This window comes from Hyperolius riggenbachi, chromosome 11, assembly GCF_040937935.1.
Source record: "Hyperolius riggenbachi isolate aHypRig1 chromosome 11, aHypRig1.pri, whole genome shotgun sequence".
NCBI lineage: Eukaryota > Metazoa > Chordata > Amphibia > Anura > Hyperoliidae > Hyperolius > Hyperolius riggenbachi.
In genome coordinates this window covers 231,701,363-231,721,387 of record NC_090656.1, presented here as the reverse complement: position 1 = coordinate 231,721,387, position 20,025 = coordinate 231,701,363, and the positions used below count along the sequence as shown (strand labels likewise).

At 46.6% G+C, this 20,025-nt stretch overlaps 1 protein-coding gene across 1 annotated transcript in view; it reads left to right on the top strand.

Annotated features, from left to right (window-relative positions):
- The window catches only part of LOC137537966 (glutamic acid-rich protein-like), a 156,254-nt gene that overhangs the window by 35,409 nt on the left and 100,820 nt on the right, over positions 1 to 20,025 (top strand). The window contains exon 9 of the mRNA XM_068259889.1: positions 11,114 to 11,170. Within this exon, the coding sequence (XP_068115990.1) occupies positions 11,114 to 11,170 (57 nt within the window). The remainder of the gene's footprint in view (positions 1 to 11,113; positions 11,171 to 20,025) is intronic.

Here is a 20,025-nt window from a genome sequence, read left to right as displayed (position 1 = left end):
AGTGTATGTATGTATATATATATATAATTGCTAATAAGTCTGAATTCTATTTGAGAATGATGTAGGTAAAAAAAACAAAGTCTTGTAAAAGTAATACCTTTTAAAGGGAACCAGAGAGAAACCTTAGATGGAAAAATGAAAAAGCTGTTATACATACCTGGTGCTTCCTCCAGCCCCATACGCACGGATCGCTCCCACGCCGCCATCCAGCGCTGCCGTCCACTACGAGAACCGGCTCACGTCACTGATGTCATCGGAACCAGGCTACACAGGAGAAGTGCGCCCTCTACGTATCTCTCCAGCGGCTGCTGCAGAGATGTGCAAAGAGCGCACCTCTGCTACGCTAGACTGGCTCCGACTGACGGAACAGCGCGGAGCCGGTTCTCGTTGCTGCGGGCAGAGGACGGCGGTGTGGGAGCGATCCGTGCGTATGGGGCTGGAGGAAGCCCCAGGTATGTATAACAGCTTTTGACTTTTCATCTATGGTTCTCTTTAATGGCTAATGGCAGCGCGGTGGCATAGTGGTTAGCGCTCTCGCCTTGCAGCGCTGGGTCCTAGGTTCAAATCCGGGCCAAGTCAACATCTGTAAGGAGTTTGTATGCTCTCTCTGTGTCTGCGTGGGTTTCCTCTGGGCACTCCAGTTTCCTCCCAAAAACATACAGATAAGTTTATTGGCTTCCCCCTAAATTGATCCTAGACCACAACACTACACGATACAAACATATGACTATGGTAGGTGCTAGATTGTGAGCTCCTCTGAGGGACAGTTAGTGACAAGACTATATATACTCTGTACAGCGCTGCGGAAGATGTCAGCGCTATATAAATACTAATGTCTGATATAGTTAAATTATGCAAGCTTTCTGGGATCTAGTATGAGGAATTTGTTTCAGACAGTCGCAGCTGCATGATTTCAGCAATATTCACAAATCAGAATCAGAATAGATTTTATACGCCAAGTTCAGGGCAGTAATGAGCACAAATTACACATAGTCGTGATTTCAGATGGTAATTTGCAATTACGATGCAATATTTTAATGCAAAACTTTGGTTAAATTCGTAATAAATTTCACATGTACCTGTAAACGTTATCCTATTATCACGCTGGTGCGTGGCGAGATAATACACACAGATAATACACAAGTAGTATAAGGTATTCACTATAGGTCAGAACTTGTGCACAAGTTAGAAATTATGAGGTACAAAATCGTTAAGCTAAATTGTAATCAAATTCGAGCAGAGTCATACACGTGTATCAGATGTCAGCCGTATTGCTAGGATCAGGCAGAAACAAAGTCAGGGTCAGGCCGAGTCGGTCACGTAAATCAGATGGCTGCGGTACAAAAGGGCTAGACTAGAGCGAGGTCAGGAAACAAGCAAGAGGTCGGTACACAGGAAAATATACAGTAGATGTTACTTCAATAGTATCAGGAGGATATTATGAATGAATTACAAATATGCAATATATAGCAATAAAGACTAACTGGAGTACATATATATTGTGTGTCTACACAATATATCAATGTAGCTCAGGAAGCTAGCTAGCTAGACCAGGAACCAGCGAACTGATTAGTATCAAGGTCAGCGAGCACTGAACGCTCCTGGCCTTAAATACAAACTCCCAAAACAGTAGCCACTCCTCTTTGGTGATGTCACTCATGACATCACCTGCTAAGTCCTCCTCCTGAGCCTATAAGGCTCAGTAGAGCTCGCGTGTGCGTGATGTGACCTTTGGGTCGCGCACGAGCTGGAAGACACCGCCGGAAGGAAGCCGGGGATGCCGCTGGAGGATTCCAGCGCGGAAGTCACGCCGCTCCCCCCGGACCATGCCGCTGGAAGGTAAGCATTACCCCCCCTTGAGGAGTGGTCTCCGAACACTCTTCTCCAGGCTTATCAGCGAATTCTCGATGGAAATCCTGAATTAGCTGATCAGCATGGATCTGACGGGTCGGAACCCAACACCTTTCTTCCGGCCCATACCCTTTCCAATCCACTAAGTACTGTATAGACCCCCGAACTCTCCTGGAGTCCAACATTTTTTCAGTTTCATATTCCGTTTCACCGTCCACCTCTACGGGTGGGGGAGGGGTTGAGGATGGAATTGTGTTTGCTGCTGGTTTTAAAGGGAAACGTGAAATGAGTTGACTCCCCTGATAGGTTGAGGTAATGTCACCTGATAAACCACATCGTTAATCTTCTCTTGAATGGGGTAAGGGCCAATGAATCTAGGTCCCAATTTTGCAGAAGGTTGACGTAGCAGGATATTCCGGGTAGAAACCCATATCATATTCCCAACGGACTATGTGTTCTGTAGTGCTGCAGAAGATGTCACTGCTATATCAATACATAACTATGACTATGGTAGGATTAGATTGTGAGCTCCTCTGAGGACAGTCAGTGACATGACTATGTACTATGTAAAGTGCTGCAGAAGATGTCACTGCTATATCAATACATAACTATGACTATGGTAGGATTAGATTGTGAGCTCCTCTGAGGAGGACAATCAGTGACATGACTATGTACTACAGAAGGTGTCAGTGCTACTGTATATAAATGTCAGGCTTGCCTGGTCAATGACTATAGGTCAGGCTGTATGACCATGTGACTGACCTATATCCCAGCCCGTAACACCTGCACAAACTCCTACCTAACACAATACTACAATACACCCTGCAGGTAGATGGAGCATACAGACTGACAGATAGCAATCCACCAAACAGAACCTATAAACTCTAGCAATGCAATGGGCACAGTATTTACAGATATATGTATGATAGTCAGCTGAGGCCCGTAGGATGAGGCACTCCAGACGAATGACTGCAGAGGCAGGTATTCCAGAGTAGCAAGACAGTCCAGGACACTTCCAGAGATAGCGTGGTCTTTAGTAGAGTGACCAGATTTTTGTGGGTCCAACCTGGGACGGGGAGTGGGGGGGGGGAAAGTGGGGAGGACTGAGGAGCGCGCGATGGCGAAGACTGGGGGGGGGGGGGCTGCTCCGCGGCGAAAAATGGGCGTGACCATGACATTGTATGGGCGGAGCTAACGTAATGATGTAACAGCGAGGCATAAGAAAGCAGTGTTTACGCCATGATGTGGACAAACGAGACTTTGCATCATGGGTGTGCAGAAACTGTGTGATGCTAATAGTATACCGTAACCACAAAGCAGCAAACATAGCCATCTATGACCATTAAATAATAAATGCAGTAACAGTTACCCCGGACACCAGAAAATAAACGCAATAGGCAACTTGTCAGCACAAAATAACCGCAATGCGGGCAACATATCAGTATAAAATAAATGCAATGCGAGCAACATGTCAGTACAAAATAAACGCAATGCGGGCAAACATTTAACCAGACAATAAACGCAATGCGGGCAAACATGTCACCAGACAATAAACGCAATGCGGGCAAACATGTCAGTACAATATAAACACAATGCGGGCAACATGTCAGTACAAAATAAACGCAATGCGGGCAACATGTCAGTACAAAATAAACGCAATGCGGGCAACATGTCAGTACAAAATAAATGCAATGCGGGCAAACATTTTACCAGACAAGAAACGCACTGCGGGCAAACATTTCACCAGACAAGAAACGCACTGCTGGCAAACATTTCACCAGACAAGAAACGCACTGCGGGCAAACATTTCACCAGAAAAGAAACGCAAAGCGGGCAAACATTTCACCAGACAAGAAACGCAATGCGGGCAAACATTTCACCAGACAAGAAATGCACTGCGGGCAAACATTTCACCAGAAAAGAAACGCACTGCGGGCAAACATTTCACCAGACAAGAAACGCAATGCGGGCAAACATTTCACCAGACAAGAAACGCAATGCGGGCAAACATTTCACCAGACAAGAAACGCAATACGGGCAAACATTTCACCAGAAAAGAAACGCAATGCAGGCAAACATTTCACCAGACAAGAAACGCACTGCGGGCAAACATTTCACCAGACAAGAAACGCACTGCGGGCAAACATTTCACCAGAAAAGAAACGCACTGCGGGCAAACATTTCACCAGAAAAGAAACGCACTGCGGGCAACCATTTCACCAGATAAGAAACGCAATGCGGGCAAACATTTCACCAGACAAGAAACGCAATGCGGGCAAACATTTCACCAGACAAGAAACGTAATGTGGGCAAACATTTCACCAGACAAGAAACGCAATGCGGGCAAACATTTCACCAGACAAGAAACGCAATGCGGGCAAAGTTCACCTGGAAAACAAGCATTTACTCACCTGGCAGAAGTCTCCTCTGGCGACTGCTCCGTCCCGGGACCGTCTTGTTCCTCCTGCTCTGGTCTCCCGCGCTGACAGCAGGGCTACGGCAAGATGGCGCCCGAAGCCCTGTACTGGAGACACAAATAGTCTCCAGTACAGGGCTTCGGCAGCCATCTTGCCGTAGCCCTGCTCGCTTGCCGGTGTCGGAACAGACACCGGAAGAGGAGGCTGGAGCGGGGCTGCGGGCAATGAACTGGCACGGCGTCTATAGACGCCGCTGCCAGTTCATGAGGAGAGAGTGGCCAGAGTCCCGAGGCCGGGACGTCCCGCTGCTGAAAGCGGGACGTTTCCCGGGACCTCATTAAGCCTGGGACAGCGGACCCCGAATCCGGGACGCGTCCCGGGCAGTCCGGGACGTCTGGTCACTCTATCTTTAGACAAGCCGATGTCGGTACAGGCAGCATTCACGCAAGTCTGTGTCTAAAACAGAGGTCAATCCAGGCAGCTAGTAGGCGTAGTCCAGGTACAATAGCAGAGTAGATATAAGCGTAATCAGGATACAAGGCAGTAGTCGGCAACAGGAATCACTCAGAGGCTAAACGTGGTCAGGATACAAGGCAGAGTCGGCAACAGGAAACAATCGTTTTTGTGAGCGCATACCCAGCAACAAGCCAAAGCTAAATGCTATCACGGGCGATGACTAGGAGCGCTCACCATGCTGATTAGCTGACACGTAACACACACACACGTGGTTACTGTTTACATTGGTGGAGACTGGAGTGCATACTGAGAACGCGTCCTGCGCTCCAGAGATGTCAGCGGCTCGCCGGGACCCAGAAATTCCAGCTGCAGCCCGGGTCTCAGCGTTCTGCCGCAAAGGTATTACAAAAAATCTATATATGTTACGGCCAGAACCCGAAGTCTGGCCACTTCGGGTTCTGGCTGGTCACAACGCGAAGTGGCCGGCTGATCCGGCCAATATGCAAAATGCCTGGGAATTTTGGACTTTGGCCGGCCAGAACGCGTTTTGACTTACCTTGGCCGGCCAAGTCCCGAAGTTTCCTGCACCGCTCCCCCGCCAGCTGCTCTCTAGAGATGGGCCGAACGGTTCGCCGGCGAACGGTTCCACGCGAACTTCGGTGGTTCGCGTTCGCGTCCCGCTGGCGAACCTTTGCGGAAGTTCGGTTCGCCCCATAATGCACCTTGAGGGTCAACTTTGACCCTCTACATCACAGTCAGCAGGCCCAGTGTAGCCAATTAGGCTACACTAGCCCCTGGAGCCCCACCCCCCCTTATATAAGGCAGGCAGCGGCGGCCATTACGGTCACTCGTGTGCTGCCTGCGTTAGTGAGAGTAGGGCGAGCTGCTGCAGACTGTCTCTCAGGGAAAGATTAGTTAGGCTTAACTTGTTCTTGGCTGGCTGCATACCTGTTCTGTGAACCCACCACTGCATACCTGTACTGTGAACCCACCACTGCATACCTGTTCAGTGAACCTGCCACTGCATACCTGTTCTGTGAACCCATCACTGCATACCTGTTCAGTGAACCTGCCACTGCATACCTGTGCTGTGAACCCACCACTGCATACCTGTTCTGTGAACCCACCACTGCATACCTGTGCTGTGAACCCATCACTGCATACCTTTTCAGTGAACCTGCCACTGCATACCTGTGCTGTGAACCCATCACTGCATACCTGTTCAGTGAACCTGCCACTGCATACCTGTGCTGTGAACCCACCACTGCATACCTGTTCTGTGAACCCACCACTGCATACCTGCTCTGTGAACCCACCACTGCAGCCCATATGGGCTGTAAAGCCACCAAAACCTGCACTCTCGCCATGGTGCGCACCAGTCCAGCACGGCCAGCACTACACAAACAGCTGTTTGCGGTGCGTTACACGGTGAGTTTGGTGTGTCAGTGTGAAGCAGTACCTTAATTACACTACCTGATTGATGTATACACATGCAAGATGTTTTAAAGCACTTTAGGCCTGTCATTTAGCATTCAATGTGATTTCTGCCCTTAAAACGCTGCTTTGCGTCAAATCCAGATTTTTCCCGGGGACTTTTGGCGTGTATCCCACTCCGCCATGCCCCCCTCCAGGTGTTAGACCCCTTGAAACATCTTTTCCATCAGTTTTGTGGCCAGCATAATTATTTTTTTTTTCAAAGTTCGCATCCCCATTGAAGTCTATTGCGGTTCGCGAACTTTTACGCGAACCGAACCTTCCGCGGACCGAACCTTCCGCGAAAGTTCGCGAACCCGGTTCGCGAACCTAAAATCGGAGGTTCGGCCCATCTCTACTGCTCTCCTCTCCCCTCCCCACCGCCAGCCAGGAAGCCCCGCTCCTCTCCGCTGCCGTTCTAGACCTCAGATCAGGGCGACCTTACCGGGGAAGCGGAGAGAGACAGAGCAGCTCACGCGACCCGCAGGACGCATACACTTCAATGCAGAAGTGACATCATTGAACACTTCCGCATTGAAGTGTATGGGTCCGGACGGGTAGCTGCTCTGCCTCTCTCCACCTCTGTGGTCGCCCTGATCGGAGGTCTGAGTACCAGTGCTGGCATTGGCAGCCTCCAGGAAAGCCCCCCCCCCTCAGCCCAGCAAAGCACCCCCAGCCTAAAAGGCACCCAGCAAAGCCCACCCCCAGCCATGCAAAGCCGCCCCCCCCACCATGCAAATCACCCAGCAAAGACCCTCCAGCCATGCAAAGCAGCCCCCCCCACCATGCAAATCACCCAGCAAAGACCCTCCAGCCATGCAAAGCCGCCCCCCCCACCATGCAAATCACCCAGCAAAGACCCTCCAGCCATGCAAAGCCGCCCCCCCCCCACCATGCAAAGTGCACAGCAAAGCACCCCCAGCCATGCAAAGCACCCTGCAAAGACCCCCCTGCCATGCAAAGCCACCCCCCACCACCACCACCATGGAAAGTGCACAGCTAAGACCCCCCAGCCATGCCAAGCCCCCCCCCCCCCCCCCTCAGACCATGCAAAGTGCACACCAAAGCACCCAGCCATGCACAGCCCCCCAGCAAAGACCCCCCACCATGCAAAGCGCCCAGCAAAGCCCCAGCAAAGCACCCCCAGCCATGCATCCCCCCTCATCTGTGACTAATCACCACTGTAATTTGATATCTCCCCCTGTCACCTGACTGCCACAGCAGAGCAGCTAATTTAAAAGCACAGGATGTTAGCAATATGTCTGCTCCCAAGAAAGCAGGATGTAGACACACTGCAGATTTATTGCAGGATTTGCATCAGCTGTAGCTAAGAAATGCTTTTCTTTAAAAAGATTATTATGCTGTTGTGTGTATTTCGGAGCAGAGAGGACGTTCCGAGTGCCGTGTGTGTGTGTGTATGTGCCGCGATCACGCGAAAACGGCTTGACCGATTTGAACGAAACTTGGTACACAGATCCCGTACTACCTGGGATGATAGGTTCTGGGGGTCTCGGGTCCCCCTCTGCACATGTGGGCGGAGCTACAAACAGCAAATCAGATTTCACCCATTCAAGTCAATGGAAAAAATGTAAAAGGCTGCCATTCTCACAGTCCCCACACTTGGCACAGTTGGTCGCTTGGTGACCGAGTTTATTACAAATCCAGGAAAAGTGGGCAGAGCATAAAACAGCCAATCAAATTTCAGCCGTTTATTTTAAATGGGAAAATGTAAACTGCAGCCATTCTTAGACTTTTTATCGCAGGGTTCTCTTGGCACACTTGGTCACTGGGTGAATGCGATTAAGATTCAAGAAAATGGGTGGAGCCTACAACAGCCAATCAAAATTCACCTATTGATTTTCAAGGGGAATATTTAAACTGCTGCTATTCTTACACTTTTAATGGCAGAGGCTTCAAACCTGCTACAGTCGGTCATTGGGTGACTGGGGTCCAAATTCACTAAAGGGGCGGGGCAGCCAATCAGATTTCCTTGGTGCATAAACTGCTTCCATTTACACATTTTTTGAGCCAGGAACCTGAAAGCTTGCAAACTTGGTCATTGAGTGACTGTGTCAAGGTTACAAAAAGTGGGCGGAGCCAAAACAACTTTTACTGGGAAAATATAAACTGCAGCCATTCTTACACCGTTAATGGCAGGGTTCTCAAACTTTGCACAGTTGGTTATTGGGTGACTGAGATTAAGATTTTGGAAGGTGGGTGGAGCCTACAACAGCCAATAAAATTTACCTTTTTTTTTTTCAAAGGGAATATTTAATCTGCTACCATTCTCTTATACTGTTAATAGCAGATGCCTCAAACCTGGTACAGTTGGTCACTGGGTGACTGGGGTCCACATTCAAAAAGGGGCGGAGCCACAAACAGCCAGATTTGTTTATTTTTCAATGGGAATATACAAAGTATTGATACCAAGGACCCCAAAGCTGATAAACTTGATAATTGAGTGACTGTATGTCAAGGTTAGAAAAAGTGGGCGGTGCCAACAACTAAATTTTTAACATGGCAAGGTTCCCAAACTTTACACAATTGGCCACTGGGTGACTGGGATGAATATTCAGAAATGTGGGTGGAGCCTACAACAGCCACTCAAAATGTACCTATTGATTTTCAAGGAGAATATTAAAATTGCTGCCATTCTTGCACTGTTAATGGCACAAGCCTCAAACCTGGTACAGTCAGTCATTGGGTGACTGGGGTCCAAATTCACTAAAGGGGTGTAGTCACAAACAGCCAATTAGATTTGTTTGATTTCAGCCATTCTGTTATTGGCAGGGTTCTCAAACGTGACACAGTTGGCCACTGGGTGACTGGGACTAATATTCAGAAAAGTGGGTGGAGCCTACAGCAGCCAATCAAAATTCACCTTTTGATTTTCAAGGGGAATATTTACATTGCTGCCATTCATGCACTCTTAATGGCAGAGGCCTACATCTGCTACAGTCAGTCACTGGTAGACTGGGGTTTAAATTCTGAAGGGAGCGGGCCAAAAACAGCCAATCAGATTTGTTTAATTCAATGGTAAAATGCAACTTATTGATGCCAAGGACCCCAAAGCTCATAAACTTGGTCATTGAGTGACTGTATGTCAAGATTAGAAATAGTGGGCGGAGCCAAAAACAATTAACTTTTTACTGAAGAAAATGTAAACTGCAGCTTTTCTTACACTGTTATTGGCAGGGTTCTCAAACTTCACACAGTTGGTCACTGGGTGACTAGGATTAATATTCAGAAAAGTAGGTGGAGCCTACAAGAGCCAATCAAAATTCACCTATTGATTTTCAAGGGGAATATTAAAACTGCAGCCATTCTCACACTGTTAATAGCAGAGGCCTCAAACCTGCTACAGTCGGTCGTTAAGTGTCTGGGGTTCAAATTCAGTAAAGGGGCGGAGCCAAAAACAGCCAGATTTCTTTGCTGGATAAACTGCTTCCATTAGCACAATTTTGATGCCACGAACCCAAAAGCTCACAAACTTGGTCATTGAGTAGTGACTGTGTGTCCAGGTTACAAAAAGTGGGTGAAGTTAAAAACAGATTTTCTGGGAAATTGTAAACTGCAGCCCTTCTTCACTGTTAATGGCAGGGTTCTCAAACTTAGCATAGCTGGTTACTGGGTGACTGGGAGTAATATTCAGAAAAGTGGGTGGGGCCTAAAAATGCCAATCAAAAATCACATGTCACTTTTCAAGGAGAATATTAAAATTACTGCCATTCTTGCACTGTTAATGGCACAAGCCTCAAACCTGGTACAGTTGGTCATTGGGTCACTGAGGTTTAAATTCAGAAAAGGGAACGAACCACAAACAGTTAATCAGATTTATTTCATTTCATGGGAAAATACAAATTATTGATGCCAAGGACCCCAAAGCTCACAAACTTGAGCACTGAGTAGTGACTTTGTGTCCAGGTTACAAAAGTGGGCGGAGCCAAAAACAAATTTCACTGGGAAAGTGTAAACTGCAGCCCTTCTTACACTGTTTATGGCAGGGTTCCCAAACTTTGCCCAGGTGGTCACTGAGTGACTGAGATTAATATTCAGGGAAGTGGGTGGAGCCTATAATAGCCAATCAAAATTCACCTGTTGATTTTCAAGTGGAATATTTAAATTGCTGCCATTTTTACACTGTTAATAGCAGATGCCTCAAACCTGCTATAGTTGGTCATTGGGTGACTGGGGTGCAAATGCTGGAGAGGGGTGGAGCCACAAACAGTCTATCTGATTTGTTTAATTTCTATGGGAATATGCAAATTATTGATGCCAAGGACCCCAAAGCTCACAAACTTGGTCATTGAGTGTTTGTGCGTTAGGGTTAGAAAGTGGGCACAGCCAACACCAGTCAAATACATACCCGGGCCGGGTCATCAGTGGGTGGAGACAAATACAAATTTCACTGGGAAAATGTAAACTGCAGCCATTCTTACACTGTTAATGGCAGGGTTTTTAAACTTTGCACAGTTGGTCACTGGGTGACTGGGATTAATATTCAGAAAAGTGGGTGGAGCCTACAGAAGTGAATCAAACTTCACCTATTGCTTTTCAAGGGGAATATTTAATTGCTACCATTCTTGAACTGTTAATGGCACAGGCCTCAAACCTGGTACAGTTGGTTATTGGGTGACTGGGGTTCAAATTCAGAAAAGGATGTGGAGCCACAAACAGCCAATCAGATTTTTTCATTTCAATGCAAATTATTGATACCAAAGACCGCAAAGCTCACAAACTTGGTCATTGAGTAATTGTGTGTTAGGGTTAGAAAAAGTATGCAGAGCCAACACCAGCCAAATACATACCCGGGCAACGCCGGGCAATCAGCTAGTACATAATAATAATATGATAGGACATTAGACTATGACTATGGTGCTGCTACAATAGGACTGACTTGTGTTCTTCTTTGGCAGAAGTGTTCTTCTTTGATGAGAAGGGAAAAGGATATGAGAAGAAACCTCCAAAACCAGGTAACGAGACTTTCACTACTACAAAGGCGGGGCTCTTCTCACAGGTGTGGGCGGTTTCCCCCCCAACTTCTCTTCCTCTACTCCCCCACTGCACACGACAGAGTGTATGTATACATATATATATATATATATATATATATATATATATATATATATATTTGCTAATAAGTCTGAATTCTATTTGAGAATGATGTAGGTAAAAAAAACAAAGTCTAGTAAAAGTAATACCTTTTAATGGCTAATGGCAGCACGGTGGCATAGTGGTTGCCGCTCTCGCCTTGCAGCGCTGCGTCCTAGATTCAAAGCCTAGCCAGGTCAACATCTGCAAGGAGTTTGTATGTTCTCCCTGTGTCTGCGTGGGTTTTCTCCAGGCACTCCAGTTTCCTCCCACATCCCAAAATAAATACAGATAAGTTTATTGGCTTCCCCCTAAATTGATCCTAGACTACAACACTACACGATACAAACATATGACTATGGTAGGTGCTAGATTGTGAGCTCCTCTGAGGGACAGTTAGTGACAAGACTATATATACTCTGTACAGCGCTGCGGAAGATGTCAGCGCTATATAAATACTAATGTCTGATATAGTTAAATATGCAAGCTTTCTGGGATCTAGTATGAGGAATTTGTTCCAGACAGTCGCAGCTGCATGATTTCAGCAATATTCACAAATCAGAATCAGAATAGATTTTATACGCCAAGTACAGGGCAGTAATGAGCACAAATTACGCATAGTCGTGATTTTAGATGGTAATTTGCAATTACGATGCAATATTTTAATGCAAAACTTTGGTTAAATTCGTAATAAATTTCACATGTACCTGTAAACGTTATCCTATTATCACGCTGGTGCGTGACGAGATAATACACACAGATAATACACAAGAAGTATAAGGTATTCACTATAGGTCAGAACTTGTGACTTTCATTATGCAGAACCCCAATAGTGACTTCCACCTCTGGTGTCTGAGACAGCGGACGGTCCCTTTGCAGCGGGGAGTCGTCCACAGCAGTAACCTGTATAGGTGGGTTTACTGGGGTGAGCGGAATGCCCAACTTTTCTGCGAACTCTGAGCTCATAAAGTTAGCCGCGGAGCCTGAATCAACAAAGGCCTCTGTGGCTTCAGATTTGTCCCCCCATGTAATCATACATGGAAGGAGCAAACGTTTTTCGTTTAAGGGTATGAGCCGGGCACCTAGGGTGCTACCCCCTTCCACTCCTAAACGGTAGCATCTTCCCGGCTTATTAGGGCAGTTCTGTACTATATGCCCCCCTTCAGCACAGTACAGACACAGCTGTTCGGTCATTTTCCGTCTTCGCTCTACCTGGGTCAATTTTGACCGAGCAATCTGTATCGGCTCGGATGGAGGCAAGACGGGAGAAGGTGAAATAGTAGGAGGTGGAGTCACTGGGACCGTAGTGTAAGATACCCCTCTGACACGGGAACTACCCCTGGTCTGTTTTTGGTAGCGCAGCCTGCGGTAGATTCGGATGGCCGCTGAGATGGCCTCATCGACTGTTCTGGGCTCGGGCTGGCTTAACATCAAATCAAAGACCTCATCGGACAGCCCTGACAAGAAACGATCTAATAGGGCATAAGTGTCCCACCTGGGCGTAACTGACCACCTCCTAAACTCGGCCGCGTAATCTTCGACCGGACCTTCGCCTTGACGCAAAAGCTTGAGCTTCCACTCAGAAGTCGAAGCAAGGTCCGAATCGTCGTAAATTACTGCCATAGCTTTAAAGAATTCCTCTACAGAGGTAAGAGCTTTGTCTCCGGCGGGCAGGCTATATGCCCAAGACTGGGAGTCGCCGGACAAAAAAGTCTTTATAAACGTGACCCTCTGGGTCTCAGTACCCGAAGATTGGGGTCTCAACTCAAAATAGGACTATACTCTACTCCTAAAATTCCGGAAGTCAGATCTGTGGCCGGAAAAGCTTTCAGGTACAGGCATACGTATGTCAGAGCTAGGAGAGGATCGCACATGATCCACTGATGTCTGGAGGGTTTGTACAGACCCTGATAGGGCATCAATAAGAGTCATGTGGGTGCCCAGTACTTGATTGATGTTGTCCACCGAAGTGGCAAGTACACCCAGACAATCAGTGTTTGCGTCCATTGTGTATTTGGTCTGGCGTTCTGTAACGATCGGTGAAGCACAGAGAGGATCTGATTACCAGTGATCTGCAGAATCACTGGGAATACAGATGTATACCAGATTATACGTGATCTGCAGTATCACTGATAATCCGATATACTAGCTAACCTCTGTTCACCTGAGTAGAGTGTAGTGTTAAGTGTAACAGTAACACTTAGAGGACTAGGCCTCAGTGCAGCAAGGGGTACTGCACAGATTCCTTCCGCAGACCTGAGCTCTCCAAGACGGGAGGAGTCAGACTGACAGTAGGAAGGACAGACTGGAAGCAACCCTCAGGAGGAAGGATTACTAACAGAGCGAGGAACCGCCTCTAACAGTAAGGTCGGTTCTCGAGGTCGGACAAGCCAGGTCGTACACACACGGACAGATAAAGTACAAGATCAGAAGGCAAAGGCGGAGTCAAAGTACAGGCAGGGTTCAGCAACGGGGTATCAGATATATCGGGGTACAAAATCAGGAGGCAGAAGCAGAGTCAAGGAACGAGCCGGGGTTCGGCAACAGAGTATCAGAAATATCGAGGTACAAGATCAGAGTTCAGAAGGGTAGTCAAGGCATTCAAAAGTCATAACAAATAATCACAATCAAACTAGTACTTTAGCTATCAACAGAATCTAGCTAAGTGTAGGATTACAGCTCCAGCTGGTCCCGGCACACTTGCGGATCTGACTACGGATCTGGGTGCTCCCACATATGTGATCGCACGCCAGACAAAGAGCAAGTGAACAACCAGCAGTATATATACTCTAGGACCTTTCCAGGACCTCCCTAATTGCTGGTCCAATGAGAGCAGTGGAAATTGTCAGCTGACCCAGCTGGTCAGCCGACTCCCTTCTAACAGTTATTTAAACTCTGCCTCTGTGCTCGCGCGCGTGTAAGTCTGAATCTTGGTGGACCATCAGTCCCAGCCACACCAGTACTGTCATGCAATGTATCTAGTGCGGGGGCCGCCTCTGATGCGGATTCCACCGTTACCAATGCGGATTCCGCCGCACTGCCTATGCGGCATGCGGCGTTTTTTCCGCGTTGTGACGCCATGCTGGACGCGGAAACAGCCGCCTCACCTTGAGAGACGGCGGCCTTTCCGCGTTTCCTTACAGTCGGTACACAGGAAAATATACAGTAGATGTTACTTCAATAATATCAGGAGGATATTATGAATGAATTACAAATATGCAATATGTAGCAATAAAGACTAACTGGAGTACATATATATTGTGTGTCTACACAATATATCAATGTAGCTCAGGAAGCTAGCTAGCTAGACCAGGAACCAGCGAACTGATTAGTATCAAGGTCAGCGAGCACTGAACGCTCCTGCCCTTAAATACAAACTCCCAAAACAGTAGCCACTCCTCTTTGGTGATGTCACTCATGACGTCACCTGCTAAGTCCTCCTCCTGAGCCTATAAGGCTCAGTAGAGCTCGCGTGTGCGTGGTGTGACCTTTGGGTCTCGCACGAGCTGGAAGACACCGCCGGAAGGAAGCCGGGGATGCCGCTGGAGGATTCCAGCGCGAAAGTCACGCCGCTCCCCCGGACCATGCCGCTGGAAGGTGGGCATTACCCCCCCTTGAGGAGTGGTCTCCGAACACTCTTCTCCAGGCTTATCAGCGAATTCTCGATGGAAATCCTGAATTAGCTGATCAGCATGGATCTGACGGGTCGGAACCCAGCACCTTTCTTCCGGCCCATACCCTTTCCAATCCACTAAGTACTGTATAGACCCCCGAACTCTCCTGGAGTCCAACATTTTTTCAACTTCATATTCTGTTTCACAGTCCACATCTACGGGTGGGGGAGGGGTTGAGGATGGAATTGTGTTTGCTGCTGGTTTTAAAAGGGAAACGTGAAATGAGTTGACTCCCTGATTGGTTGAGGTAATGTCACCCGATAAACCACATTGTTAATCTTCTCTTGTATGGGGTAAGGGCCAATGAATCTAGGTCCCAATTTTGCAGAAGGTTGACGTAGCGGGATATTCCGGGTAGAAACCCATATCATATCCCCCGGGGAAAATTTGAACTCAGGTTAACGTTTTACGTCAGCATATCTTTTCTGTCTGGATACAGCACTCCGTAAATCCTGCTGTACCTGGGGCCAAATCCGCTGGATGTGAGTACTCCATTCCTCTAAAGCCGGAAGAGGAGAAGGAGATACTGGGAAAAAGGTAAACTTAGGATTCTGACCAGAGACAACCCAAAATGGTGACAATTTGGTAGATGAACTGGGGTGATTGTTAAATGTGAATTCAATTCAGCAAATGGTAAATATTCCAACCACGACCCCTGGCAGTCTGATGCAAAACAGCGAAGATACTGCTCCAGGGTCTGGTTGGTTCTTTCTGTTTGCCCGTTGGTTTCTGGGTGAAACCCTGAGGAAAAAGAGAGTTTAATGCACAAGAGCTCATTGAAAGCACGCCAAAAGCGTGACACAAACTGAACTCCCCTGTCAGACACAATGTTTAATGTTTGTAAACGGAAAACATGGTTAATAAATAGTTTAGACAGTTCTTGGGCTGAGGGCAAACCAGAGAGGGGTACAAAATGTGCCATTTTGCTGAACCGATCCACTATGACCCAAATTACCTTTTTATCTCCCGATGAAGGCAAGTCCACCACAAAATCCATCGAGATATGAGACCAAGGTCTCGATGGAATGGGCAGAGGCATGAGATGACCTCGGCGGGCAATCCGACATGACTATGTACTCTGTAATGTGCTGCAGAAGATGTCAGTGCTATATACATACATAATAATAATAATAATATGGTAGGTCATTAGACTATGACTATGGTAGGATTAGATTGTGAGCTCCTCTGAGGACAGTCAGTGACATGACTATGTTCTCTGTAAAGTGCTGCAGAAGATGTCAGGCGTACGTACAAAAAGAGCGCCTGGACAAAAAGGGCGCGGGGTGTAAACTCTAAATAATAATTAATCATTAATAGGGTTTATAAAAATAGTGTGCTATATTTCGTTTACAAATAATGTTTAACAAAATTATAAATCATTAAATAATGTTTATGAAATCGGAAAAGTTAAACTTATAATTACGTTTATTAAAAAAACAATAATATATGTTTAATTGTTATAATTGTATATTATTGCGAATAACCTTCATTTATGGTTTGTTCTTATAATAAAATCTGAAAATATTCTTTATAACGATGATATAAATATAACTACGTTCGTAATAAGTGTTGTAAAACATTAGTAATTATTACTAAAATTTTACTAAAACTATACCTAAGCCTACTCTCACACAGAACCCTCCCTGTACCTATCCCTAACCCCTAGACCCCCCTGTTGGTGCCTAAACCTAAGACCCCCCTGTTGGTGCCTAAACCTAAGACCCCCCTGTTGGTGCCTAAACCTAAGACCCCCCTGTTGGTGCCTAAACCTAAGACCCCCCTGTTGGTGCCTAAACCTAAGACCCCCTGTTGGTGCCTAAGTAACCCTCCCTGTACCTACCCCTAACCCCTAGACCCCCCTGTTGGTGCCTAAACCTAAGACCCCCCTGTTGGTGCCTAAACCTAAGACCCCCCTGTTGGTGCCTAAACCTAAGACCCCCTGTTGGTGCCTAAGTAACCCTCCCTGTACCTACCCCTAACCCCTAGACCCCCCTGTTGGTGCCTAAACCTAAGACCCCCCTGTTGGTGCCTAAACCTAAGACCCCCCTGTTGGTGCCTAAACCTAAGACCCCCCTGTTGGTGCCTAAACCTAAGACCCCCCTGTCGGTGCCTAAACCTAAGACCCCCCTGTTGGTGCCTAAACCTAAGACCCCCCTTTATTATGTGGATAATAATGTTTTACTAATTGTGGATGTACTGATCGCTTTATTTTGTGAATAATAATGTTTTACAAACAGTAAGGGATAAAACTTTAAATAATGTTTTAATTACTTAAATAAGATAAATATGTTTAGTATTTTCATAAACGTTATTCGGCACGGGTGCATTTTATAAACGTAAATCCCCACAAGCTCAGTTATAAATCATTAAACATCTCCGGGCGCCGTTTGTAAACTTTATTTAGCTCCGGCGCCCTTTTTTCCTGCTCGGCGCCCATTAAACGTTATTTATTATGGGAGTGAATGGCGGCGCCCTTTTTGTCCACTAGCTGCCTGCGCCCTTTTTTCCCAGCTCCGATGTCAGTGCTATATAATAATAATAATGTAGGACAACAGACTATGACAATGGTAGGATTAGATAGAGAGCTAATCTGAGGACTGTCAGTGACACATGACCATGTACTCTGTGAAATGCTGCAGAAGATGCCAGTGCCATATAGATGCCAGTGCCATATATATATATATATATATATATATATATATATATATATATATATATATATATATATATATATATATATAATTTTTTTTTAAAGAAAGTTAGAACATTAGACTATGACCATGGTAGGATTAGATTGTCAGCTCCTCTGAGGACAGTCAGTGGCATGACTATGTACTCTGTAATGTGCTGCAGAAGATGTCAGTGCTACTGTATATAAATGTCAGGCATGTCTGGTCAGTGACTATAGGTCAGGCTGTATGACCATGTGACTGACCTATAGCCCAGCCCGTAACACCTGCGCAAACTCCTACCTAACACAATACTACAATACACCCTGCAGGTAGATGTAGCATACAGACTGACAGATAGCAATCCACCAAACAGAACCTATAAACTCTAGCAATGCAATGGGCACAGTATTCACAAATATATGTATGATCGTCCCCTGAGGCCTTTAGGATGAGGCACTCCAGACGAATGACTGCAGAGGCAGGTATTCCAGAGTAGCAAGACAGTCCAGGACACTTCCAGAGATAGCGTGGTCTTTAGACTAACCAATGTCGGTAGAGGCAGCGTTCATGCAAGTCTGTGTCTAAAACAGAGGTCAATCCAGGCAGCTAGTAGGCGCAGTCCAGGTACAATAGCAGAGTAGATATTATTATTATTATTATTATTATTTAGTATTTATATAGCGCCGACATATTACGCAGCGCTGTACAGTGTATATATATTTATATCTTGTCACTAACTGTCCCTCAAAGGAGCTCACAATCTAATCCCTACCATTGCCATATGTCTATATTATGTAGTGTAAGTACTGTAGTCTAGGGCCAATTTTTAGGGGGAGCCAATTAACTTATCCGTATGTTTTTGGAATGTGGGAGGAAACCACACCTTAGGTCCCTGGAGATGGTTGTACCTAGGGGGAGGGAGCTGGGGACTCTCGTGACCTCGGAGCCCTCAATGAGGACCTGGGGCGAGTTCAGGTGGTGGTGGGGGGTTCTGAAGTCGATTGTCAGTTCTACAGTTTTCGTTTTGTTGAGGACGAGTTTGTTGTCTTTATAACAGTTGCAGATCCTCTCGATCTCTCAATAGTAGGCTTGTTTGCCACTCTTGTCCAAGAGCCCTATAATGGTGGTGTCGTCCGCAAACTTGATCTCCTTGACAGACAAATGTCTGTGTGTCTGAGGGTCTTCTCGCCTCCTATAACTGGCTGCTGCTTTTATGGCTTGTGTCAGATCAAAGAGCTTCTCTTAGGCACAGCAGATAAGATGCAAGCAAACTGTTCAGAGAAGAGAGAACACTCGGTGCCTCCCTCTGACCTGAAGTTTTCTAAAGGAGCAAAGGAGGCACCTGGTGTCAGGCAGAGGAGAGGGGGTATTCAGTCACCGATCACAGGATATACTGAAAATTATTTCTAATCATAACAACAAGCTATTGGATTTCAGGTTTTCACTTCTGAGACATTTAAAGTGGACCTGAACTCTTGCACAGGACAGAAAGAAAACAGAGAGAAATGCACCCTGTATGTATTTTGAGAGTTTAGCCTGTTTAATTCCCCCTCATTTGTGTCTAATCACAAGTTGATTGTAATTGTAATTTGACCCCTCCTCTGTGTCACGTGACTGCCACAACAGATAAGCTCATTTGAAAGTACAGGATGCTAACAATATGTCTGCTTCCATGACTCGGGAAGTAGAAACAGTGCAGATATATTTTGTATTATTTGTTTCAGATGTAACAAAGAATTGTTTTTTCGTTTAACAGTTATTATGCTGTTGTGTATCTTTTAGAGCAGAGAGGACCCTCTTAGTTCAGGTCCACTTTAAATCATGTTGGGACAACTGGGCTTTCTCACAAGACAAGTATGCTCTGGGGAGGTGTGTGTAGCTGCATAAATGCAAACATTGAAGCACCCCTGAACAGGGGCATACCTACGTTGGGCTTGCCCCCCCCCCCCCTACATTACCTACTCCCGGAGGTGAAACAGGTCCTCTTCACTTACTGTTCAGTTTACAAGTGCCAGCCAGGGGCGGCTCTAGGCTTCGATGGCCCTGGGCAGAGAAAGAATGGGTGGTGCCTTCAGTGACAAAGGGGCTCAAAGTAACTGGACAACTAACTCAAAGTCTAGTTCATGGGCAGGGGCAGAGCCGGATTAAGGCTAAATGGGGCCCTAAGCAAAGTAACTGATTTGGCCCCCCCCCCCCATCATGTTGTAATAGAATCAGAAGATGCAGCTGCACAGCAACATGCCACACACACCGGGGCAGCCGAGCTACTGATTGCTATGGGCAACAGCCCGCTTTCCTCTGTGGGTGCACAATGCAGGGAATAGCATCTGCAAAATGCAGAGTGAGAGATGAATGGCTGGGACATTTGCACTCAGGGGCTGGGGCACCCCT